Source organism: Solanum stenotomum, chromosome 9 (assembly GCF_019186545.1).
Source record: "Solanum stenotomum isolate F172 chromosome 9, ASM1918654v1, whole genome shotgun sequence".
Lineage (NCBI taxonomy): Eukaryota > Viridiplantae > Streptophyta > Magnoliopsida > Solanales > Solanaceae > Solanum > Solanum stenotomum.
In genome coordinates this window covers 52,535,762-52,563,054 of record NC_064290.1, presented here as the reverse complement: position 1 = coordinate 52,563,054, position 27,293 = coordinate 52,535,762, and the positions used below count along the sequence as shown (strand labels likewise).

General features: G+C 35.5%; 1 protein-coding gene across 1 annotated transcript; it reads left to right on the top strand.

Annotated features, from left to right (window-relative positions):
* The first annotated feature begins 1,783 nt into the window (after positions 1–1,783).
* On the top strand, positions 1,784–21,660 carry LOC125876007 (diacylglycerol kinase 7-like). The gene is made up of 12 exons (XM_049557102.1): positions 1,784–2,197; positions 5,873–5,995; positions 6,107–6,244; positions 6,346–6,431; positions 9,703–9,790; positions 13,546–13,621; positions 14,936–15,018; positions 15,378–15,448; positions 17,716–17,793; positions 18,047–18,134; positions 18,949–19,065; positions 21,255–21,660. The coding sequence occupies exons 1-12, from the start codon at positions 1,844–1,846 to the stop codon at positions 21,411–21,413; spliced, it is 1,461 nt and encodes a 486-aa protein (XP_049413059.1). The 5' UTR covers positions 1,784–1,843; the 3' UTR covers positions 21,414–21,660.
* Positions 21,661–27,293: the final 5,633 nt, after the last annotated feature.

The following is a 27,293-nucleotide window of genomic DNA, read 5'->3' as shown; positions in this document are numbered from 1 at the left end:
AATAGGTAATTTTAATTTATTTATATAATAAATGCAATAAAATAACTTAATTTTAAAAATTCTTAATCAGTTTGAAACAAATATTAATTTGAGAGAAAAATAAATAAATACTAATATTGTGACTACAACTATGTATACTTAATATTTTAGCATATCATTTAATAACAAATATTTTTTTTATAAAACAACAAATAACACTAATAAAGAAAAATATATATGTGATGAAACTTTAATCTAGTTCATGCTTAACAGATTTGTGTTGTCATTATCATCGGAGAATTATGAAGATGTTTTTCTTTCAATTTTTTTTTTATAAAAGTTTATTTTGAAATCATAAAGAACTTTCTATATCCTTTCCATGTTATTATAATTTTTCAATGAAGCACCATCAACGTTTTTATCCAAAAAAATTTTGTATACGTCTCTAGTACTAAAATAATAAATAAAAATTAATTCTAATGAGTCTTTATTTGTGTATGATGTGATTCATATGCAATCGAAGATATGAAGACAATCACATAAGAGGAAACATGATGGTAATTTGAGTTTTCTTCATATTTTGTTCACATACATTCTGAGTATAATTGGATAAAATATATTTTATCAATAATTTTTTTGAGAAAATCAATGCGTAACAACAACTCCTTTAAATAAATAAGAGTAATTGTTTAGCCAACACGGTCAATTTCAGATTTTATTTCTGAGTATTGTTGATATAAATTTTTAATATTTAAATTTAGATATAAATTATCTTTTCACGATTAGAAATTATAAATTTAAATAGATAATCTACACTTTACTCTCTTTTATACTTTTCAAAAGCTTTCTTATCATTAAGAAATAAGAAATGGAAAATAAATAAACAAAACAAAAAAGTAAAGCGGGGAAAAATTTGAAATTGAAAAAGAGATATATTTTTTTATTTTTTTTACTACTACTGTAATATATATATATATATATATATATATATTGTTTTTTAGTTTTTTAGATGTTGAAAATTTCAAGTGAGAAGAGTGGGTGAGACTTATGTTTTCTTTGGTGAATTTTTTGGGTCCTTTCCCATGTTTAACTATGAAATCATCAATAATTAATCTCATTAATCATTTTCAATGTATTGGAAACATAATTGAAGAATATATTTAATATTTAAGTTAAAGGGTAAAAATGTCAAAAAATAAACTAGTTTATAGTGTGAACATGTCTTTTTTTCATTCTGGCCAAATTATGGCCAAAAGGATTTTTCCTTTTAGAAAACATATATATAAAATATCTAATTTTACGAAGAGATCGTTGCTATGCATGCCCTTTTTAGAAATCGTTGATTTGCATGCCCCAATTTTTTTCCTCAAATTTATCAATACATTAGTTTTTTAAAACAATATATAATATATCTTAAGAAATAATTGAAGGTCCTGAAAAAATTAAAACCCCAAACGATTGCTTTAATAGTTTAATGATCGAGATAATCGTGCTACAATAAACTACACTATTCCATAAATACTTTTTAAATCGTCAAAACTCTTAACATATATTGGATTAATTAATTAATTAATTGTAATAAAGGAAGGGAGGGGATATATTGGATTAATTAAAATTAAAATATAAATTTTAATTGTGTATTTAATATTTATCCTAAAATTTTATTCAAATATTAACTTTAAATATTCTTTTCTTAATCCAAATCTAAATTCCATTTCAATGCTTTTCTTCATATTCACTTCCCCCCTACCCCACCACCCTTTTCCTCCTATACATATTTGACACATTTTTTAGCTTTTAATCAATTATTATTGATAATAATTTAATTTGGAAAAAGGGGTAAGGGGTAATTTAGTCATTTCACATGGGTTCGCCGGAGTTAACGACGACAGATTTATCAACGAGTCGGAACACGGCGGCGTCAGGGAGATCATCGGTGATAGATTCAATATGGGGATGTACGGGGTCGACGATACAGAAGGATGATTTGAGGAAGAGGATTACGATACCGGAGTATTTAAGGGTAGCGATGAGAGAAGCGATTCAAAACAAGGATGTTGATTCTGTGATGCGGCATTACGATATGGCTAATGCCGCCGGAGCTGAACCTCCTCAGCCGTCGGAGTCGCCGATCATCGTTTTTATTAATGCGAAAAGTGGTGGTAGACATGGACCTGAACTTAAAGCTAGGTTGCAGGATCTTATGGGTGAAGAACAGGTAACATTTTGCTATATGAATTATGTGTTTGTAATCTGATAAAGGATTCTTTTTTTGTGTATCTTATTTTTTGGGTGTCAATTTTATGAGTTTAATAGTAAAGTTCTGTCTTTTGTTTGGTTTTCCTTTTTGTTATTATGGAATTTTTTTGCTGAGTTGTCTATCGGAAACAACTCTCTGAGCCAGGGATTTTCATTAAAGGGAGTTCAAAATACGAAGAAGTTAACACATGAAAGAAGTTGAAAGGTACATATATGTATAAAAATAATAATTTTAATCATGTATGAAGTATAATCAGTGTAAGTTTCTGTCGAAGGGAGTTTGGATGAACCCCTAGGTCTTTACTAGCTCCGCCCTTGCTAGCCTCCCTTGACCTCACTTGTGGAATTACACTTAGTATGTTGTTGTTTGTTTGTTTGTTGAGTGCAGTTTTTCATTGGACTTGGTTCCTGTTTCAATTTATTATTTCTGGGTATTTATTGCGCCAGCTATTTTGGTTGGAGTTATGATCTAGCCATCTAGGCATGTACTACCTGAGGAAATGATGCAATTTTACTTCTTTTTTTTCCTGTGGGTTTCCTTATCTAATTCTTTCTCTGATTGTTCATTGAAAAATTCAGTATACGATTTTTGGGAATTGATCCATCGATTTTTGGTTTCAATTATTATTGAATATATTTATAGTGGTTACTTCGCGTTACTACACACTTTAATTCAGGAGTACTTATTCAAATTAATGGAAGTGAAAGGTTGTTGAAATGGTGGGACATTGTAATTCAAGACTCAGATTCCAGCAGATGTAAAAGAAAGTTTTTTCTTTTGATTAGTTAAAAGAAGTAACTCCTTATAGAAAAAAGGGATAATAAGGGTTTGAAAAATAGCTCAACTTTGGTCGGATTTGCTGATGCGATACTAAACTTTCATGAGGACCTATTACCTCCCTAGACTATTTAATACCGTATTTTTTACCCCCTAAACTATTTAATAATGTATTTTAAAGGTATATATGTGTCCACGTGGACACATTACTATTTATAATTTTACATTATTTTTTATGTCCACGTGGGCAAATATATATGTTTAAAATACGGTATTAAATAGTCTTGGGAGGTAATAGGTCCTCATGAAAGTTTAGTATCGCAACAACAAATTCGACCAAAGTTGGATATTTTTCATACCCTTATCACTAGAAAAAATGATAGAAGAAGTGAACTTTTCTAGTTCAATTTTGGGTTTCTTCTTAATACTGCAGCTACCAAATACTAATGTATGTAACCAAAAGATGGAGGTATCAGAATTAACTTTCGACTTCAGGCTATTTTTGAGTTTCTTATGGAAACTTCTGGAATAAATTGGTTGTAATCCATGTTATAATGTTGCTTTTGACAACGTACATTTGAGTTCCTGTTCTCCTCTCGACACTGTAGTCAATTTTCATGTAAAATGTGTATATTACTTAATGGGAGAAACTAGACAGGGTTCATATGAGTTGTTTCTTGTTGAACGAACTCAGAGTATTGAGGGTGCACTGTCCTCTAGTTCTCTTTTTTTTGGTTCGTTAAAGCTTGGTTTAGCTGTTAAAACCACGACAAGAAAAAAAATAAAAATAAAAACATTCCAGGTAGTTAAGAGAGACGCATACATGAGTAGATGGTAAACCTATTTAATAGAGCTATTTAAAGTTAGAAGGTTTAACTTTTGTTATCTCTTTCTTGAAGTTTATTTTACTGAGTAGCTTAAGTGCTCAACTTGCTTTGCGGATGTGATGCCTAAAGCATTTATCTATTGGCAAAAGTTGTTCCAACAAACTTTCACGGACGGAAAAGTTTTGTTAATGGAAAAAACTTGTTATGTTGGCTGAAACGAGTAACAGATGTAGCACATGAGTCTGACTTGGTAATTTGCGACATTTTTAGAAGGTTTTTAATAGATTCAAGGGATACTTCAAGCACAGCCCCTACGGCTTAGTGGTTGGTAGAGCGTCTGTCTTGTAAACTGAAGGTCTGTAGTGTTTGATCTTATATGGGGGCGACCATTTATTTTGGTTATAGAAAAAGGGGATACTCCAAGATCAGTTTTGGCATGTACTGAACCACCTTAGGTTTTAATTAAATAATATATGTTCTTCTTCTCAACCCAAGAAAATTAAGAACCAATTCAAAGTGTCTACACCCAGGTCATACCCTGTGAGACGTTGATGCAACACAACAACAACACATCATACTTAAAGAAGTTGAGGTATGCTATTTGAATCCTCACAACCATGTTTTCCCAATTAAATTCATGTCATGCCAACATTATACAAAATAAAAATACATATAAAAGTACTAGAAGTTCTCTATATTTTATACTGACATAAAAATATCTAGTAGGGTTAAAAGACTCTTATAAGGCATAGAACCTAACACAAAGGTACATTATAACTCCAAAGGTTTAGTTCAACTGGCAAAGGTTGAGGGACGTGTGACTTAAGTCACAGGTTTGAGCCCTACGCCATGCGAACTAAACCCGATATTTAAGTGAAGAAGGATACCAGAACTATTACGTTTGAGTTTCAAGCCTGTGATTGATCCTAATGGTTGTCCCCAAATGGACTTTTCTGGTCATAAGAAAAAAGCATGACTAGAGCATATTCCCAACTATCTTTCTCTCTTCCATTGTGCCATATCTTTCTCTAAGACTGCATAGATTCCAAGGAATTTTAGGTCTTTTGAGACAACTTCCTTCCATTGATTTTTGGTCTATACCATCTGCTTTTTACACCTTCACTCATCATTGTTTCACATATACTGACCGGTGCATCTGGATGCCGTGCAGGACATGACCGAAACCATCTCAAGCGACATTCTCTGATTTTATTCTCAATGTCTGCTACTTGCACCTTTTGGTGAAAATTATCTTATCTAATCTTGTATGGTTATCATCCACATTTCTATGAAACTCATCTTGGGGATGTGTTGAGACTTTAACGACTAAATGTTCACTCCCATGTGGTATTTCTGGTCTCATAACTGTTCTATATAACTTACCTTTCATTTGGGTAGGCGTACTTCTATCACATAACACCTCAATAGCACTTCTCCGTTTCAATTATCTGATTATGATTTGACGTGTAACATCTTCATCTGTCATTCTATTCTCCTAGAATAACGACCAAGATATCTCCATGTCATTCATATATCATTCCATTCTCCTGGTATGAGCGTAGAAATCTCGAAGTGAATGATGCATCTGAGCAAAATAAAAATCTATTTAATACTGTGGAAAGGATCAGCAAGATACCAAAAAGAGAACTAGGAAGGATAGTTTTCTCTATCTATCTGTTTTCTACTTACTGAATACATAATTAGTGATTGAATTATGTGCTGCCTGAAGTGAGAGAAACTGCTCATATTTGCGATAGCAGAAATAATTCACATCTTTTTCCTGAAAATTGTTCATTTACACTTTGGTTTCTTATTGTCTAAACTTTGAGCTTTTTGGGTTTCTCTGATGGGGCAATTATATTCCTTGGGAGGGGGAAAGTAGCTGGTTGTGTTGTTAGTAGGATCTTTCTACGAAAAAACCTAGTTAAATCTAGACAAAATCTCTATTTATATAGTCATATCTTTTAGAAATCACATTGTTTCTCTTTTCTTTTGATCTTATTTGTGTCTTTGCGTTAAACTGTGCCAGGTTTTTGACCTTTCAGCTGTGAAGCCTAATGAGTTCGTTCAATATGGATTGAGTTGCCTGGAGAAGTTTGCTGCTCTTGGTGACACATGTGCGAAAGAGACTCGTGAAAAGATAAGGGTCGTGGTATGCATACGATGCAACATAATTATGGCCCCTTTTTTCTTCTTAAACAGTACATATTCTCCCAGTGCGTTCTTATCAAGGAGTTACATGTTCAATTTTCTGGTTTTGCAGGCAGCAGGAGGTGATGGTACTGTTGGCTGGGTTCTTGGCTGCCTTGGTGAGCTTAAGAGACAGGATCGGGATCCAGTTCCACCGACTGGCATAATTCCACTTGGCACAGGAAATGACTTGTCCAGGAGTTTTGGTTGGGTAAGCTCCTATTGTTATCTTTTTCGGACTTGCTTAATCATCAGTTCTTACTGTCTTCTTGTGACTAGTTTTTATGAAATTTTTGGAGCTTCACTTTTCAGGGTGGTTCATTTCCTTTTAACTGGAAGACAGCCACAAAAAGAATTCTTGACAGGGTTGCCAATGGTCCTATCTGCCATCTAGATAGGTGAATATTTTATTTTATAGGTAGTTCTTGATAAAACATTTTCTATTTCCATGGTGTTAATCTCCTAAAACCATAAACACAATTTGCTATTTGCCTTTTGAAGTTTATATAACAACTATGCCTCGATCCCGTTCAACTATATCAATCAATCTTCACTGACCAATAGTGACCATGTTACTCCATTTAAACTCATCTCAAATCAATATTACATAAATAAAAATAAACATGAAAAGTACTAGAAGTTCTTAATATTTTCTAGTGACATATAAATCTCTGAAGGGCTGAACAACTCCTAGAAAAGCATAGTGCGTATAGTTAAAATGCTAGCATGACTAAAACATGATCTCAACTATTAGGTATTTGCTATATAGATCTATCTTTCCCTGTGTCCTAACTTTTGCTACACTTGCATGAATCCTTAGAAATTATAGATCCTTTAAGACAAATTTTTTCCGAGTGATTTTAGATCTACCTAGTTTTTTTCACCTTTACCCATAATGGTTTCATATCTACGGAGGGGTGTATATGGTGGTCGATGCAGGACATGACCATACCATCTCAAGTGGTATTTTCTCATTTTATCCTGTGTGCTACTTGAATTGAACCTCTTAAAATATGGCCACTTCTAATCTTTTCTAGTATTTTATGCACATGTTAGTATTCACATCTCTGCCCATCTTGTAAATGTGTTGGATTTTGGCGACCTAATTTTTACTCTCATGTAACGTTGCTGATTTTATAACTTCCTATAGAACTTACCTTTCTATTTGGTAGGCGTTCTTCTGTTACATAACATCCAGTAGCACTTCTCCATTTCAACCATCTGATTTTGATTCTATATGTAGCATCTTCATTATTTCTTTCTCTTGGAACAACGATCCTAGATATTTAATTGTTTATATTTAGGAACCGCAATCCCGTCTAATCTCACCTCAATTTCACTTTTCTTATGTTGACTAAACTTGCGGTGCATATTTTCAATCTTTTTTTCTACTTACCTAAAACATTACTCTTTAGAAGGCTCAACTGGCAGTGCATATACTTAATTTTGTTTCTGCTTATCCTAAAACACTTAATTCTGTAGAAGGCTTCTTCACAATTTAGGTTGACACCTTCTCTAGTTTTATCAATTAGCATAATATTGTCAACAAATGGCATATACCATGAGATCTCATCATGTATTGTGTTAATTAACTCATCCATCACAAGGGGGCAAACAAGTACAAGCTCAATGTCGATCCCTGGTGTAAACCCATGGTTATGAAAATACCCTTTGTATCTTTTACTACTTCTCGCATGTTATTGAAGCCTTCACACGCCCTATATATCACTATATGTGAAATATAAATTCCTTTTTTCCCAATAACTCACCAAAGGACCTTTCTTGCTATTCTTATCACCTATTTTTTCTAGGTCAATGAACATCTGGAATCAGTAGCAGAGTTTGCTTTCTGAAGTTCTTTTTTTTTTTTTTTTGATAAAGGTAACTTGTATTATCAACAGAGGATACTCCAGGAGTAGTCCAGTAATACTTACAAAACAAAGATCACAGAAGTGTAAAAACTAACCTTCTAGAATCTTATATAAGTTATCTACAATGCTAGGAATATCTTCTTCTTGTTGAGGATATTCATGTTTACACCAAACATAGGAAAGAACCAAGCAATTCATCTTCATTTTCTCTAAAGAACAGCTCTTGTTTTCAAAACATTTTTATATTGTTTAAATTTCAACTTCTATGCAAAAACATATCCAGTGCAATCCCACATGTGGGATATTGGTAAGGTATAATGTACAAAGACCTTACCCCTACCTCTTGTTTCCGGAAGACCCTCGGCTCGAGTAACACATACCAAAACAGTTTGAAAAGTAAACTACAGAAGTACAAAAGACAGCAAATAATAGGGACAACATTACATAACATTCAAAAAATGTATAGTAACAACAAAAAATAATACAATAACTGAAGCATAAGAAACAACATGTAGTAACAGTAATCAAAGGACAAGAAACTATAGAATAGTGTTAATACTACTGGTATGAAAGGAGAAACAGGTACAATGCACCAAACTACCAACAAGCCTATCCCGCAGGAAAGTGAGATGACGCTCAACCTACCTACTAGTTTTCTACCCTAATACGCGACTTTCATAGCCTTTTATCTAAGGTCATGTCCTCGGTAAGCTGAAGATTCACCATGTCCATTCTAATCACCTCTGTCCAATACTTATTTGGACTCCCTCTACCTCTTCTTAAACCCACTATAACCAACCTCTCTGACTATCTCATTGGGGCATCTGCACATCTTCTTTTTGCATGTTCAAACCATCTTAAGCCTCGCTTCCCTTATCTTGTCCACAACCGAGGCCACCCCCACCTTATCCTGAATATCTTCATTTCTAATCTTATCTTTCCTAGTGTGCCCACACATCCACCTCAACATCCCCATTTCGCAACTTTGTTCTTCTGAATATGAGAGTTCTTAATTGTCTAACACTTTGCCCTATACAGCTTAGTCGGCCTAACCACCACTTTGTATTAAGATTTGGTGGTACATTTTTATCACACAAGATTCGGAGGCAAGCCTCCATTTCGTCCACTTGGCATCGATATGATGTGTGATGGCATCATTGATCTTCCCATTTTCTTGAGTTAAAAGACCCAAGATACTTAAACTTCCTCTCTTGAGGATGATTTTGTATCTTGCCTCGTGTCCATGCAAACCTCACGAGTTACATCACTGGACTTGCAATACAAGTATTCAGTTTTGGTCCTGCTCAGCTTGCTCAACCTTTAGACTCCAGGTCTGTCTCCAAACCTCCAGCCTAGCATTAATTCCACTGCGAGTCTTGTCAATCAGTATTATTTTCATCCACAAATAACATACACCATGACACCTCATTTTAGATATGATGCATCACTAAGGCAAATTGAAACAGACTAAAAGTTGTTTCCCAGTGCAATATTTCAAACCTAGTGTCTTTTATCGTAATGTACCTGGAAACATGAGTATGGCTCGTATTTCTTTGTAATAATGGTGGAAAGTATTTTTATTTATTGTTTTGTCTATCAATTGTAAAATCAATGTGTCATTTGAGACAATTAGTAAAACAGACATGATTTAACATCAATTTCATGCGGTTACAAAAGTGTTTACTTTAGGATGAATATACGAGACTTAGTTGTCATTTTTTCCTTGTCTTTTACCTGAATTATTTGAGCCTCATTTATGCTCTTAGCAACTTTTTCAATTAGCAGCTTTCCTTTGCAGTTGGAATCTTGTAATATCAATGCCAGCTGGGGAAGCAATGGAGACACCTTATTCTCTAAAAACTTCAGACTGTGCATCTCTTGATCAGGTAATTGATGTACCTATTGTGTTGAAACTCATACTGGTATCGTGAATGGACATGTATTGGTCCTAATCTGTCATTATCGCCCTTAATATTGTAATCTGGAATCAAACTTTTTCCATAGTTTCATTAGTCTCTGGTCATTTCTCCACTTCTTGTTTTCTTCATAAAGGTTATTATGTTCAGTCAGAAGTATATTTGAACTTGTCTTTTTGATTTTCTATTATACTTGGATGGGTGACTTATTTGGATTTGTAACTTTTAAAAAAAAAACAAAATCTTCTTCTATCCATGTGTAACTAGTACATCCAGTTAGCGATTACTTAATCCCAGTGCTCCCACCTACTACATGGTGTCCAAAAGCCTCCACCCAGACTTTCCTGGCTCCTAGAAGTACTTGTAGCTTGTTACCATTTGTTGTTGATCTTGTTAGTTTGAGCAGCACATTTGTTTTAGTACTTTGCTTAAGTTTTAGTCCATTCAACTATTCTCAACTTATAATTGGCCAACTAGCATGCAGCTGCTGCCTATTAAATCCAGTGACCTTCTCACCAGCTAGAAAGGTGATACTGATAGACCTCCAATCTGAGGCATGTGTTTATTGAGCCATAGAGATCACTCACTGCTATTTTCCAGTATGCTAGATTACTCTCTAGAAGCTAGATGCTTTCATGGTCCGGTATTAAAAATATCGGTTCGGTAACTTTGGTTTTTCAAATTACTATTACCATTACCATACCAAATTAATTCAGTTTGGTTCGGTATTTTTAAGTTCGATTTTGGTAAAGTGCGGTATGGTATAGTAAGTCGGTAATCATAGTTTATTCAACTTCAACTTACGTATAATGAGAACTATGACTTTGATTTTTCATGAAATATCTCAATTATATCATATTAGTACCTTACACGTAGAGAAATATTCAAGGAAAGCTAAAGCAATTCCCTTTATTAATTAATTATCACAAACAGGTCATTTCAGTCAAGACAAACAATTGTCTCAAAATTTACATAATCTAATAAATAAGAATAAAATGTATACAACTCTAACAATAAAAGGCATCAGAAATACAAAGATAGTAAATGCACCCAAGGGTGTGGCATAGTGGTCAATGAAGTGGTCGAGAAACCTGAGGTCTCAGGTTCAAAACTCAGTGGAGACAAAAAACACTAGGTGATTCTTCCCACTTGTCTTAGCCTTGGTGGATAGAGTTACTTGGTACCTGTTGTTGGTGGGAGGTGATAGGTACCCCGTGGAATTAGTTGTGTTGCGCGAAAGCTGGCTCGGACATCATGGTCATAAAAAAAAAGGATAGTAAATAGAAATACCATTATTAAGTTGGATGTCTGTAACAAATACTGCGACAATATCAAGATGACATAAAATGAGATTTGATTTGCACTTGTAGTATTTTATTATTTAATCTTTTCATAAATATTTGTTCTTTCTAATCAAATATATAATTATGTTACAAGTCTTTAATATCCTCTAATCAATTAAATTTTATTAGCTTATATCAGAATGTGATAGGTGGGATGTTTTACTTAGTACGGAGGAGACATAAGTATTGTGACATGTCCTCTGGATCTTTAATCTTTTAATTTACACTTCTACAAAATAGCATATTAATAATTTTTTTACAGGAAGTACCTTAAAAGTTAAAGAAAATTAAAACAATTCATTCAAAACAAAATATCTAGAATATTTTTACAAGTATAACAACACAATAATGTAAAGTTATCAATAGATACAAATAAGTATATTTCTTAACTTCTAAACATTGAAAAATCACAATTTTTTAACAACAAGAACATACACAGTGAAATCCCACTAAGTGGGTCTGGTACTCTTTCATGAATAAATACAAAATTGCTTTCAAATAGCAAAATAATAAAAAGTATGATAATTCTGAGACATAGAAATAAGATATGAAAATCAATCAAATTGAGGGATATGAAATTTAAGTTATCTAGCTATTTTCGAAAGGATGTTCCAATGATATTCATCCTCACTATGTTCTCAATTAGTAAATATGCAATACTATGATTCGTTTTTTGAGTTATTCTCAATCTTCATATTTCTATAGATGAATTGAACATCATTATTAATTTGTTAAAGAATTTGAGGGTTAACAATGTTAAATAGGGAATTTGACTCATGATTTTGGTATGAACTATTGAGCAATCCCCGAGTGTTGAGCGTTAGATGTGTTTAGTGCGCACAGTCGAGCGTTTGGGGAATTAGACTTACAAAACTAAGCCCCGCAACTGAGTTTCCAGGGTTCTACAAGTGCCCCATTCAAGGGCGAGCCTCGGGCGAATCCCAAAAAACCCTTAAAAACAGAGGCTTATATTTAGATTAATTTTTATTTTTTCTATATCAATATAATATATATTAATTATATAAAAACAACAAATCTAGTGTAATTCAACAAGTGGGGTCCATGGGGAGGGTGTTGTGTACTAACCCTTACCCCTTACCTTGTGAAGATAGAAAATTTGGTTTTGATAGACATCAGCTAAACTATCAAAAAACACGTAAAACAAATACAAAATCGAAGAAACTGTGCTGAAAACAATTAAGAAGAGAACAAGTGTCATCAACAAATAATACGATAATTGAAGCAAATAAAACATGTAATACTAAAATAAAAAAATAAGATAGTAGGGAAGTATAATAATATTGATAAGGGAACTAGACAACGCTCAACCACCTACTAAGCTTCTACCCTAATCCTCGAACTCCATGTCTTCTTATCTAGGGTCATGTCGTCGGTAACTTGCAGAAACCCCCCCCCCCCCCCCCCCCCCCCCCCCCCCCCCCCCCCCCCCCCCCCCCCCCCCCCCCCCCCCCCCCCCCCCCCCCCCCCCCCCCCCCCCCCCCCCCCCCCCCCCCCCCCCCCCCCCCCTTCCCCGGCGCGGCTGCCCCGCGCCCCGCCCCCCCCCCCCCCCCCCCCCCCCCCCAGACTTCTTCAACCTACATCTACCTCTTTTATACCCACTAAAACCAACCTCTCACACCTACTCACTAGGACATCAATGCATATTCTCTTTACATACTCGAACCATCTCAGCCTTGCCTCTCTTATTTTGTCCACCGCAGAGGCCACTCATACCTTGTCCCGAGTAACTTCGTTCGTGATCTTATCTATCTTAGTATGCCACACATTCATCTGCAATTTGTGCTAGCCAATTTGGAGTTCAAGGAATTCTCACTGTTATAAATTTGTTAATATATAGTAATGCTTCTCCAAGTGGAAGTCATTTATTGTTTGTTCGGTGATATTTTATAGGGTCCTAAGGAAATCAATGCGCTGTAGACGTGTTAATAGATACTTATGTTCTCTTGATGAAAATCATTCATCATTCATTCAGTGATACTTTGTAGGTCCTAGTAAATTAGTTAAGCTTTGGAAGGTGCTTTACTACAGATACTTGTCTTGGGAATTTAGCATCTAGTATCACTTGCAAGGTGTTCATTCTAAATGTAATATTACAGCAATTCCTATATACTCTTGCTTATGTGAGTATTGTCTTGTCAGCTTATGTAGGGAGTGTTTGCAAGTTGCAAGCTATGGTATGTTTGTTGATTCCATTCCTTGTTTAATTGAATGGATATTCCAAAAGTTCATTTTCTCCATCAACTGTCTTTAAGGATAAACTTCTTCTGCCTTTTCAATTATTAACTATAAATTGAGTCATTATGAACACTTCAAATTTTTCCAGCAATTTTTATTGATTTATCCATGACATTGGTTGTGCAGGAACTGGAAATTGATGGGGACTTACCAGAGAAGTCGTCCTATTATCAAGGAGTATTTTACAATTACTTTAGCATAGGTGTGCAACAGTAACTTGACCTAACTAAAGCATCAATACTTTCCATGTCATGATTCATTACTTTATATACATTTACTGTTGCTATCTTGGCAAGGCATATGACTGGTCTATATCAGTGCTGATGATCGAAGATCTTATTAGAAATTCATTTTTCTTTTAGATTTGTATGACTATTTGAAAATCTTTAATCAATTCTGGCAAAACCTCTCTTAAACTTGTATCTTTTTATGCAACTTGATCAAATCTTAATGCTTAATCTGACTACTATTCTTAGTTGACAGTGCTTCTACTAATGCATATATTCCCACTACCAACACTTGTCCTTCAGTGTCAATATTTGGAGTTGCTGCTAACAGAAAAATAGTTTCTTTCACCACCATTGTACCACCAATTTTGCTAATTATGAGAGCAGTAGTTTTTGGAGTTATAAAACTATAATTACTGCTATTACTGAATTGATAGGGACAGATGCTAGATATGTTTTGGTATCTAAGAAGTATTTTCTTCTTCGTTAATTTCTTGCACAATTTAACATAAACAGAAAACCGTCTTTTGCAAAATCTGCTTACTTCCTGAGCTCCTAGAGTCTTTTTATGGAAGTAAATCATTACACCCTCTGTCCTTTAGTTCTTTTAGTATCTTTTTTTCGTTGTTGATAGTGATGGTGTTTGAGCCAGGTTGCATGTACTCAACTGACCCAACCAAACTTATTACCATCCACTAGCACAGAGTTATCTTTCACCACTCTTTTATTTTCAGAATATCTGGTAGTGTTGTCACATTTCAAAAAATGGTTGGCCATTTTTATTTCCATTTGTGAAATCTTCTACTCCCTTTGTCCCAATTTGATGGCGCTATTTCCATTTTTACCCATTCGAAATTGACTGTCACCTTTCTATATTTGAACTTTGCTAATATTTATATTCACCTTATTGAGATGCTCTGCCAAGAGTTGGATGAATTGTTTTGGACCCAATTAGAAGGTTGCTTTTGGTACTTTATGCATACTTAGCTTCTGTGACAAAAGTTCTCATTTCTTTCTTGAACTCCTTATCTAGTGAAATGATGCCAAATAAACTGGGACGGGGGGAATAATATCTTCACCACTAAAGAAAGAAACAACTCTTGGTGTCTAACACCAACTTACCCTGACTCAAGAAGAAAAGACATTCTTTAGACAAGTAAACAAAATCATAATTAGCAACAAAGAAAATTGCCTATTTGTTCACTTGACAACTTTTACTTCTATTTATGGTCAACAATGCATGATGAACAAGCAGCTGTGACAGTCTGTCTATACCACAACAATTGCAGGGATGGATGCGCAAGTTGCCTATGGTTTTCACCATCTACGCAATGAAAAGCCATACCTTGCTCAAGGTCCTCTATCAAATAAGGTTGATGCTCTTGTTCTTGATCATAAACTTGTTTGCATATTTTAGTTTTAATTTTATGAAGTTGCTTGATCTTTTATTTTCCTAAATCAACTTGATAAAAGCATATACTTGTCAAAATGAAAAAAGGTGGTACCAGCAACACCTCCAGCAAGGAAAGGGATATAGAAAATTTGATAAAAACTTGTCTGGACTGAAGCATAGACAACTTTGAAGTGTATACCTGTCTTTTAGAGTTCTGTTACAAAGGCATAGACAACTTTGAAGTGTATAGTAATTGGTGTTTTTACTTTTCACAAGTACATTATATTTGATTTCATGAAGTACAATGTTCTAGATTCTGACAAGAATGTTTTCTGCAGTTGATTTACTCAGGATATAGTTGCAAGCAAGGCTGGTTCTTTGCACCTTGTAGCAGTGATCCTGGTTTAAGGTTCAAACTTCCTCACTCAGTTATCCACTCAAATCCCGCATGCAACAGCTGTTTGTTTTTATTTGTTTTTTTCCTACATGCATAATCATACAATATGCTTACCTCACTTGTCTGGTTCATCGTAGATTGGGGTCAGAGTAAGATAGAGATATAACTATTGCTTTCATCCATCAGAAAGGCCCTGCTTGGTCACTTTTCTAGCTGGGATTGACTAGTCCTTATCTTAGAAATACATACTTTTCTTTGCACCTCAGATCAAAACGAAGGGTTACTTGTTTAGCTGGCCTATAATATTGTTAGGCATGAAAGAAAGCAAATGTTGACAGGTTCAAGATCATTTTGTATTAGAGATCAATTATCACGGACCACAAATGTCTTTGTAGATTGGTTTAACATGTGTTTTTAAAATCTTTTCTTGAAGTATTACTTAAAACTAATGATTTTTTGGTCAAAATCACGCATAAGAATCCACTTCCATTTACTTTCTAACAACTCAATAACATGTAGCTTGTCTTGAAGATTTCCCTGTCTTAAATAAAATACATAGATACTGATTTTGAAATTCAATTTTCAGCTTCATCTGTTTGTTGTGGCATGACAATTATTCTTTAGGAAAATCACATGTATCAGTTATCTATCCAAAAAGATATGCTTATTCGTGATGCAGTTTAAGTTTCCTGTGCTTTTCTCCTTCCATTTTTTTCCGAGCATATGCTTTTGCACCAGTCAATTTATTGAGTGCATGAATAAGTATGCGCTTTAGAAAATATCTAGTGCAATAGAACCTCTAATTTGTCTGAAATAAATTATTGAGTATAAGGATGGGGTGAGCCCTAATAGATGGAATGGTTATATAGGATTCATAGAGCCGATTATAACTAGTTGAGGTTGAGGCATATTATTACTAGTAGTGTCCTCTAGTAGTCACTAGACTCACTATAGTAGTCCGACTTTGGGTCCTCCTACTACAAGACATTTTCAAGAGGTTTCCTTCCCAGTGTCCAAGTGTCAAGTCCCGAGGGCCTTTAGCACATAGCAGTTGATGCAGAAGAGAGCAGCCCTACTATGCATTTGTACTTCTTTTCTAATGTTATATATTGGACATTATACATCATCTTAAAGTGTTAGAAGTTCGCATTTGTTGTGCTGCAAATTTGAAATTTCTTCATAAAAAATAGTTGCAAATTTGAGAAGGTTTGGACAAATGAATGGACAAGTAACGATTTGGGCATAATGAGTTCAACATTAATATTATATCCTTCAAACCAGGTAGTAGATAATGCTTTAAAATGTATTTGGTATGTCAGTAAATCACGATGCAAACTCCCTGTATTTGATATGAGAGAAGGACAATCGCAAATCTGTGAGTATTTAGACTTTTTACCTGTAGGGACGACTCATGAGTGCACAAGCAGTCCTGGAGTCCTCATAGCCTTCATAGTTATATTTATTGACGAAAAAGAACAAAGAAAGTTCCAAAAGTCTGGCATGCCTGTCAAACTTGCCAAAATATAAGGGAGTGGGAGTTGCTCTCATCCTGTCATAAAAGTGGAAAGAACTCGACATAGTGATACATTTTACCTTATTCCCAGATTGGAACAACGTTGGTACAGCAGGTGGCTTGAGAAATTTTGCTTGACACATAGAGATTTACACTAACCTCAGTGTCTCCTCTGGATTCTTGGATCTAATGCACAGGAAAGCTTCAAAGCATTTCTTAATTATATCGTCTGCTTATCCTTGCTGAAGCCTTGCAACCCAGTTTGAAGCCGCTAGAGAAGTGTTCCCCTTAGGATTCCAAATAGCAGGGAAGAAAGCTCCCTGGCTATTGACAGCTCATATATCTCCACCTATCAACCTCAGGGGTGCGAGTTTGCTTCTTGCACTTATTAATGTCGCATTTGCTGATGCAGACTGCTAATTTTACTTGCAGTTATTACTTGCTGAATGTGAATGCTACTATAGCTATATCATTAGGTATTACTTTGGAAACTTTTGAGTATCATGAATGGTCATATGTGGTGGATGCCCTCTTCCTCTTCGTTCGATATATCATGGCTTTTGATATGGTGTGTTTGACCTTCCAAACTTGTTTTGGAAACAATTGTACTTGCTTTTGGTGTCATGTAATTACTTCATTTAGAAAATATCTTGGGAAAGATTTTTTGCCATTTTTTAAAATTGTTATCTCTTAGAGAATCTAATGGTTACTGAATCTAGTATGCTGAAGCCTATCTCTGATTCCTAAATGAATTTTTTTGATGCAGGGGATTAAATAACATTCTGCGCTTATATGTCAAGAAGGTCAATAGCTCGAAGTGGGAGCAAGTCCCTATACCTTCAAGGTTGATATTTGTCCTTTGGCGTCTATTAAACGGCGCAATATATTTTAAATAGTTCATAGTAAAATGCAGAATCGCTTGGATTACCTCCACATAATAGTTGTCCTCTTTTTCTGATTTGGGGGCAAATATAGTCAATCATACTGAAAAATAATGCTAGTAATAGTGCTCCTAATGAGTTGTTACATGTTTTGAAGTTTTATAGTTCTACCTTCCTTATGCTTGACCTCACATTCCTAATCCTTTCACGTTGCAGTGTTCGGTCTATAGTGACTTTGAATCTTCCTAGTTATGGCAGTGGGAGGAATCCATGGGGGAATTTGAAGCCAGAGTACTTGGAGAAGGTATTATTTTTTTTGGGACTAGTCACATAGGATGGTAAATTTGATCCTAGTGATGCACTTCCATTTTTCATATGTCCGTTTACTCCTAGTATTGTCTGTAGAGGGCTGTAAGAACCTTAATGGACTTGAATGATTCCCCTGGTAGACAAATAGACTTGTTTGGGCAGTTGCGATCATGATTAAGCTGAACACTTGGAAGATTTTTATATTGGAATGTGAACTTGGTGATTACTTTCTTCTTTAAGAACTTTTTTAAGTTAGTCATCACTTTACCAATGTCAATCAGGATGTTTGCTTGAAATCTTTTGTGAATTTAAGTAGAACGAGTTGATGGTTCCTTAAATTTTATCAAGCGCTTTATTTTGAGTCCAGCTTCTGCTTCAAGTACTGAATATGGTATAATTTCATGTTTATTGAAAAAAAAGAGCGAATCAATTTAGCCACTGTAAAACGAGTTGAATTTGGCATTATTTCTATGCTATTGTAAAAATCCTTAGAGCACAGTTAGAGCCAGAATCCCCAAGTGCCAAATTGTCCCAATGTTTTGTTGTTTCTGATATTCTATTACACTGAACAAACTGCATATCAGTGGCCTGGGCACTGCAGACTCTTTATCATAAACTTCAGGAAAAAAATCAGAAAGCTGTATTTTGGGGTGATGAAAGGGTTTCCCATAATATTGTGATCCTACTGAATAGTCGGATTGATCAGTTGCCAATTTCCACAAATGTTGATGGAAACCAATGTATTATCCGCAGTAATATCCTTTTAAACAATAATATTGATTTCTTTTCTCTTGCTTTTGAAATTTCAGAAAGGTTTTGTTGAAGCCCACGCGGATGATGGATATATTGAAATATTTGGCCTGAAACATGGATGGCATGCTTCTATGGTTATGGTTGAACTGATCTCTGCCAAACATATTGCCCAGGTATTTTACTCACTTACTCACTAGAACCTGTTCTCTCTATCATATGGATTCATCACATGCATTGCTTCACAGAGTTTCCTGTAGAATGCTGAATGAAATCGGGAGAGTGCTATAATTTTTCATCTCTTCTTGGTTACTGTCCTCTCTTTAGAAAAAATAATAATTCAAGAACCTCCATTGATCATTGATGAGCAAAAAGTTACAAAGTGAGTTTGGCAGCCCTAACTTTTATACACGATCATTGAGATGAGACCAAGTATATTTGCACTAATCTATCCAAACCAAAAGAGGCTTTGGCTTATTTGTTCAGGGGGTTAATAGATGATGTTGCTAGGCATATTTTGTTAGTTTCTGAATGATGGAAAGTTTCATCTGTCCATGGTAACCAACTCTTTGATCTGCATAGGTAATTCAGAAAAGGAATCTAACACTTGCATAGACTCTACTCTGCATGGGTAATAGAAGCTAAATTGTCAGCAGGTTTATTTATTTCTATGAAGCAGTGGCTTATGGGAGGGAATCCATGACCCTCAACTAGCTTCTGAATTTCCTCTATGTACTTTTTGAACCTCCAAGGTGGTTTCCATTCCTTGTTGGCACATTTAACAATCAGTATGGAGTCTGTTTCTCCACAAACATGGTTGATGCCCCATTGTTGACACACCATTTGATGCCCAAGAGCAATGCAACAGCTTTAGCCATGTTGCTGGTGCCTTGTCCCAGGGGAATAGCGTATGCAAAAATGGTGCTGCCAAGACTATCTATTATAATCCGTCCTCATGCAACCCCCCCCCCCCCCATCAGTAGTTAGCTTGATTCCAGTCTCCCTTAGATCTGATCCATTTGACTTCTGTGATTGTTCTTTGGTGTATGTCTGCATCACATGCTTGACATATGGACTCCCAAGTGTCTCCAACTCTGGCTCATCCAAACTGAGTCTGAGTACCTGCATATGTTTTTTCATCATCAAATTTGCTATAACACCTAGACCTCCAGGCTGCCCAGCAAATGAAAATGGGATGTATCCTAGCAATGCATGCCAGGAAAGGGGTTGGGGGTCTTATGATTCCACCAGTTAGGGAGGGCCACTTTAATACTTTAATTGCTCAAGTTAATGCCTAGAGGACTACCAAAATAAATTCACAGCTTTTTAGCATGGTCACCCTGGCATTATATGTGGTCTGCAATCTCAAGTTCCTCCCTAATGTTGGTGACACTGCAGCAGTTGCATTTGGGGACCATAATGATACCAAATCTAGCTCTTCTTTGGTCAGTAGCTAGTCTATTATGAAGGCCCCTCAAGTGATATAAGACATCTTAGGAAATATGTTTTTGTACCAGACCTTGTTATCAACATGATTAGGAGCTCACTTCTGCCTCAGAATTCAGATTATATCAAGCTGAACCAACAGAAAACTGCATGTGGAGGTTGGCATCCATATGGCCCTGTCATCCTTTGCAATATTCAGGGAGATTTGAAGCTCCCTGATCTTGTTCATTGTGTCAATAGGGAGTTGAGTGAGCAGAACCCTCCTGTTCCACCATTCTTCTGTACCTCCTTCATCTTAATGTTCCCTAGTTTAAGGCCAAGGGGAACCATCTGGTGAAGAGGTCCAATGCTAGACCATATATCATACCAAAAGGATGTTAGCGTCAGCAGTCTTTTTATCACTCTTTTTTTTTTATAAACAACTAGAAATTAATATCATAATTTCCAGCTATGAGAATGAATGATTTGCTTTTACATCAAGATAGGATGGATATAAGTGAGGTATTTGGCTTTCATGAACTCACTCCAAAGTGAGTTGGTAGTTCTCAAAATCCACCATTGCTTAGTGTTGAAGGCTTGGCATGTATCAAACGATCTTCTGAAATTGGTGCCCCTTCTTTGTAGGGGTAACAAAGTGTTTGCCAAGCCACGCAATGGTGCTTAATCCCACTATCTAGACCTGACCAAAAAACCTTGCAATATAGGTTTCAAGTAAGTCTATGGTTCTTTTGGGGGGTGTCACAACAGAGGACGTGAATAACACCCCACCCATTCCCCACCTCCCCGCTCTCCCACACACACATTTGCAAAGAGAATGCCATGGCTCATATTCATGTTTCCATCAGTTCATTTGTTTGACATTGTCACCGAAAGCTGGTCCAAGTTGTTTGAATTACAAAATATCTGTTCTATTTTATAGGCTTCAGCAATTAGGTTCGAATTACGAGGCGGCGAATGGAAAGAAGCCTATATGCAGGTGGATGGTGAACCATGGAAACAACCTATGAACAAGGAATTTTCAACCTTTGTGGAAATCAAGAGAGTGCCCTTTCAGTCTGCTATGGTCCATGGAGAGTAGTATATATATATGCAATTGTATTTTACATTTTTTTTCTTTTTTTCTTTTCCTGTTCTAGCTTTTGTTTTTCCTCTCCGTAAATTTGTGTAAAGTAATTCTTTTTAGCTCCCAAGATCAGGAAACTGAATCAAATCTGGGCTATGTAATTCCAAACATGTTAACATTGTAAATTTATTCATGATTTGGTTATGTAAAGAAAATAGTCGAGAATTGACGCAGCTCGATAGGTACAATGTATGATTTATTTGAGTGTCGAGTTGTTGCCCAAATTTGTTTGAGACTGAAGCACAATTATTGTTATTGTAGTGTTGGGTTATCATTGTTTGTCTTCTCAGTAGATTTGTATGTCAAAAAATTGAGAAATAATATTTGAAAAAACTTTATGAGAATTTCCGTAATGAGTTGGGGAGCAATACGTATAGTTAATTCATTTTTAAGACATATTTTCACATTTATGAGCCAACTTTTAGTACTTATGCGATTTCTTGATTTTTCGTAAGTATTAGCCTATGGATTTTGTGTCCTGGGGATTCGAAAAATGATATAAAAAAACCTTATGAGGACCTCTATAATGAGTTGAGGAGCATTATGTATAGTCTCGTCATTTTTAAGACATATTTTCGTATTTATAAGCCAACTTTTAGGAATTATGTGACTTTCTAAGTTTTTCGTGTGTATTAGCTCATGGATTTGACGCCTTTGGCACCTGAAAATGAAATCCAAAATTTTTTTATGCAGACCTCCGTAGTGAGTTGGGGGAGCATTACGGATAGTTCGTCATTATTTTAAGACATATTTTTGCATTTACGAGCTAACTATTATGAATTATGCTACTTTTTTTTTCGTGTGTATTTGCCCATGTATTTGGCACCTTGGAGTCAAATTTTTTCATGAAAGTCCGTTAAGACCTTATTAATGGCATGAGTTGGTCTCAAGGGGCAAACATACACATTTTCAAGTTCAAACGAGCCCAAAAGCAGGAAAAATCAGATTTTCCCTATTTTCGTGTGTTATAGTCCATGGATTTATGGTGATTCAGGATTTTGGCTTGTTTTTTGCCAGGATTTTTCATGGAAGCCCGTTAAGACCTTATTAATGGCGTGAGTTGGTCCCGAGGGGAAAATGAGCGCATTTTCAAGTTCAAACGAGCCCCAAAGAAGAAAAAATCATATTTTATCAATTTTCGTGTGCTATAGTCCATGTATTTTTGGTGATTTGAGATTCCAACTTGTTTTTTGCAGATTTTTTCATGGACGTCCGTTAAAACCTTATTAATGGCATGAGTTGGTCCAGAGAGCCAAACATGTGCATTTTACAGTTCAAACAAGCCTCAAAGCAGAAAAATAAGATTTTACCGATTTTCATGTGTTATAGTCCATGGATTTTTGGTGATTCAGTATTCCGACTTGTTTTTGGCCGAAAATTTTCATGGACATCCATTAAGACCTTATTAATGGCGTGAATTGGACCCGAGGAGAAATTGAGCGCATTTTCAAGTTCAAACGAGCCCCAAAGCAGGAAAAACCACATTTTACCAATTTTCATGTGCTATAGTCCATGAATTTTTGGTGATTCGGGATTTTGGCTTGTTTTCTACCAAAATTTTTCATCGACGTCCGTTAAGACCTTATTATTGGCGTGAGTTGGTCCCGAGGGACAAACGGGCGCATTTTCAAGTTCAAACGAGCCCCAAAGTAGGAAAAACCAAACTTTACTGATTTTCGTGTGCTAACCATGAATTTTTGGTGATTCGGGATTCCAACTTGTTTTTGGTCAAAAAATTTCATGGAAGTCCGTTAAGACCTTATTAATGGCGTGAGTTGGTCCTGAGCGGCAAACGAACGCATTCTCAAGTTCAAACGAGCCCAAAGTAGGAAAAACTAGATTTTAACAATTTTTGTGTGCTATAGTCGATAAATTTTTTGTGAATCGTGTTTTTGGCTTAATTTTTTCATGGACGTCCGTTAAGACATCATTAATCGCATGATTTGGTCCACGAAGGACAAATGGGTGCATTTTCAAGTTCAAACGAGGGGATAAGGGTCTGAAAAATACCTCAACTTTGGTCGAATTTGTTGTTAGGCGATACTAAACTTTCATGAAGACCTATTACCTCCCTAGACTATTTAATACCATATTTTTTACCCCCTGAACTATTTAATAGTGTATTTTAAAAGTATATATGTGCCCACATGACACATTACTATTTATAATTTTGCATTACTTTTATGTCCACGTAGGCAAATATATATGTTCAAAATACGGTATTAAATAGTCGAGGGAGGTAATAGGTCCTCATGAAAGTTTAGTATCGCAACAGCAAATTCAACTAAAGTTGGGGTATTTTTCAGACCCTTATCCCTTCAAACAAGCCCCAAAGTAGTAAAAATCAGATTTTACCAATTTTCGTGTGCTATAGTCCATGAATTTTTGGTGATTCACGATTTTCAACTTGTTTATGGCCGTAATTTTTCATGGAACTTCGTTAAGACCTAATTAATGGCGTGAATTGGTATCGAGGGTAAACAGACACATTTTCAAGTTAAAAACAAGCCCCAAAGCAGGAAAAACTAGATTTTATCAATTTTCGTGAGCTATAGTCCATGGATTTTTGGTGATTCAGGATTCCGGCTTATTTTTTGCCCAAATTTTCATGGACGTCAAGACCTTATTAATGTCGTGAGTTTGTCCTGAGGGGCAAACAAACGCATTTTCAAGTTTAAACGATCTCCAAAGTAGGAAAAACCAAATTTTACCGATTTTCATGTACTATGTCCATGGATTTATGTGATTCAGGATTTCGACTTGGTTTTTGCCAAATTTTCTCATGGACGTCTGTTCAGACCTTATTAATGGCGTGAGTTGGTCCCTTGGGGCAAACATGCGCATTTTCAAGTTCAAACGAGCCCCAAAGAAGGAAAACCAAATTTTACTGATTTTCGTGTGCTCTAGTCCATGGATTTTTTGTGATTCGAAATTTCGACTTGTTTTTTGTTGAAATTTTTCATGGAAGTCCAGTAAGACCTATTAATAGCGTGAGTTGGTCACAAGGGGCAAACAAACGCATTTTCAAGCTCAAGTAAGCCCAAAGCAGGAAAATGCGTTTCGGGATTATAACTTGTTTTTGGACGAAATTTTTCAATTTCGAAATTTAGACCTTATTAATGGGGTGAGTTTGTTCCATGGGTAAACGGACACAGTTTCAAGTTCAAACAATTCCAAAGCAAGAAAAACTAGATTTTATCAATTTTCGTGTGCTAATCCATGAATTTTTGGTGATTCGAGATTTCGACTTGTTTTTGGCTGAAATTTTCCATGGACTGCCGTAAAGACCTTATTAATTGCGTGAGTTGGTCCGGAGGAGCAAACAGGTGCATTTTCAAGTTCAAACGATCCCCAAAGTAGAAAAAATCAAATTTTACCGATTTTCGTGTGCTATATATAGTCCATGGACTTTTTGTGATTCGAGATTCTGACTTATTTTTTGCCAAAATTTTTCATGGAAGTTCGTTAAGACTTTTAGTGGTGTAAATATGTTTTAAGGGTCAAATGTGCGCGTTTTCAAGTTCAAACGAGCCCCAAAGTAGGAAAAAACAGATTTTATTAATTTTTGTGTACTATTAGTCCATGAAATTTTGGTGATTAGGGATTTCGACTTGTTTTTGGATGAAATTTTTCATGTACGTCCGTTAAGACCTTATTAATGGCGTGAGTTGGTCCGAGGGATAAACACATTTTCAAGTTCAAACGAGCCCCAAAGCAGGAATAATCAAATTTTACCAATTTTAGTGTGTTACAGTACATGGATTTTTCGTGATTCAGGATTTCATCTTTTTTTTATCGTAATTTTTCATGTACTTCCGTAAAAACCTTATTAATGGCATGAGTTTGTCCGGATAGGCAAGCAGGCACATTTTCAAGTTCAATCGAGCCCCAAAGCAGGAAAACTAGATTTTACTGATTTTCGTGTGTTATAATTCATGAATTTTTGGTGATTTAGAATTTTGACTTGTTTTTGGCTTAAAATTTTCATGGAAGTCCATTAAGACCTCATTAATGGCGTGATTTGGTCCCAAAGAGTAAACCGACGCATTTTCAAGCTCAAACGAGCCCCAAAGCAGGAAAATCCAAATTTTATTGATTTTTGTGTGCTATATAGTCCATGGATTTTTGGTGATTTAGGATTTCAACTTGTTTTTGACCGAAATTTTCCATGGACATCCGTTAAGACCTTATTAATGGCGTGAGTTAGTCCCGAGGAGCAAACAAGCGCATTTTCAAGTTCAAACGAGCTCCAAAGTAGAAAAAACCAGGTTTTATCAATTTTCGTGTGTTATAGTCCATGGATTTTTGGTGATTTGGGATTTTGACTTATTTTTGGCTAAAAATTTCCATGGACGTCTGTTAAGACTTTACTAATGGCGTGAGTTGGTCTCGAGGGGCAAACTAGCACATTTTAGATTTCAAACGAGCCCCAAAGTCGGAAACACCAGATTTTACTAATTTTTTGTGTGCTATTGTCCATAGATTTTTTTTATTCAAGATTTCGGCTTGTTTTTGGCCGAACTTTTTAATGGAAGTCTGTTAAAACCTTATTAATAGAGTGAGTTAGTCCCGAGGGGAAAACAAGCGCATTTGCAAGTTCAAACGAGTCGACAAGCAAGAAAACCAGATTTTACCAATTTTCGTTTGCTATAGTCTATAAATTTTTGAAATTCAGGAATCCAGCTTGTTTTTGGCCAAATGTTTTCATAGAAGTATGTTAAGACCTTATTAATGGCGTGAGTTGGTCCCCAGGGGTAAACAAATGCATTTTCAAGTTCAAATGAGCCCCAATACAGGAAAAATAAGATTTTACCGATTTTCATGTGCTATAGTCTGGATTTTTGGTGATTTAATATTTCGGGTTATTTTTTGGTCGAAATTTTTAATGAAAAGCCGTTAAGACCTTATTTATGGCGTGAGTTGGACCCGAGGGGAAAACATGCACATTTGCTAGGTCAAACGAGCTCAAAGCAGGTAAAACCAAATTTTACCAATTTTCGTGTGCTATAGACCATAGATTTTTGGTGCTTCGAGATTTTGGGAGTTGGTCCGTTAAGACCTTATTAATGGCGGGAGTTGGTCCTGATTTTCGTGTGTTATATATAGTCCATAAATTTTTGGTGATTCAGGATTTAGGCTTGTTTTTTGTCGAAATTTTTTATAAACGTCCGTTAAGACATTATTAATAGCGTAAGTTTGTCCCGAGGGGAAAACGAATGCATTTTCAAGTTCAAACGAACCCAAAATAAAAAATACCATATTTTACCGATTTTCATGTTCTATCGTCCATGATTTTTTGGTTATTCGAGATTCCAGATTATTTTTGGTCAAAATTCTTCATGAAAGTCCGTTAAAACCTCATTAATGGCGTGAGTTGGTCCCAAGGGGCAAAACAGACACATTTTCATGTACAAACGAGCCCCAAAGCAGGACAAACATGATTTTACTGTTTTTCATGTGTTCTAGTGCATGGATTTTTGATGATTCGGGATTCTGGCTTGTTTTTGGATGAGATATTTAATGGAAGTCTGTTAAGACCTTATTTATGGCGTGAGTTGGTCCCGATAGGCGAACGAGCGCATTTTCAAGTTCAAACGAGCCCCAAAGTAGGAAAGTCCACATTTCAACGATTTTCTTGTGCTATATCCATGTATTTTTTGAAATTTAGGATTCTGGCTTGCTTTGGTCGAAATTTTTTAATGGACGTCTGTTAAGACCTTATTAATGGTGTGTGTTGGTCCCAGAGGGTAAACAGGTGCATTTTCAAGTTCAAACGAGCCCAAAGCAAGAAAAACCAGATTTTACCAATCTTCGTGTGCTATAGTCCATGAATTT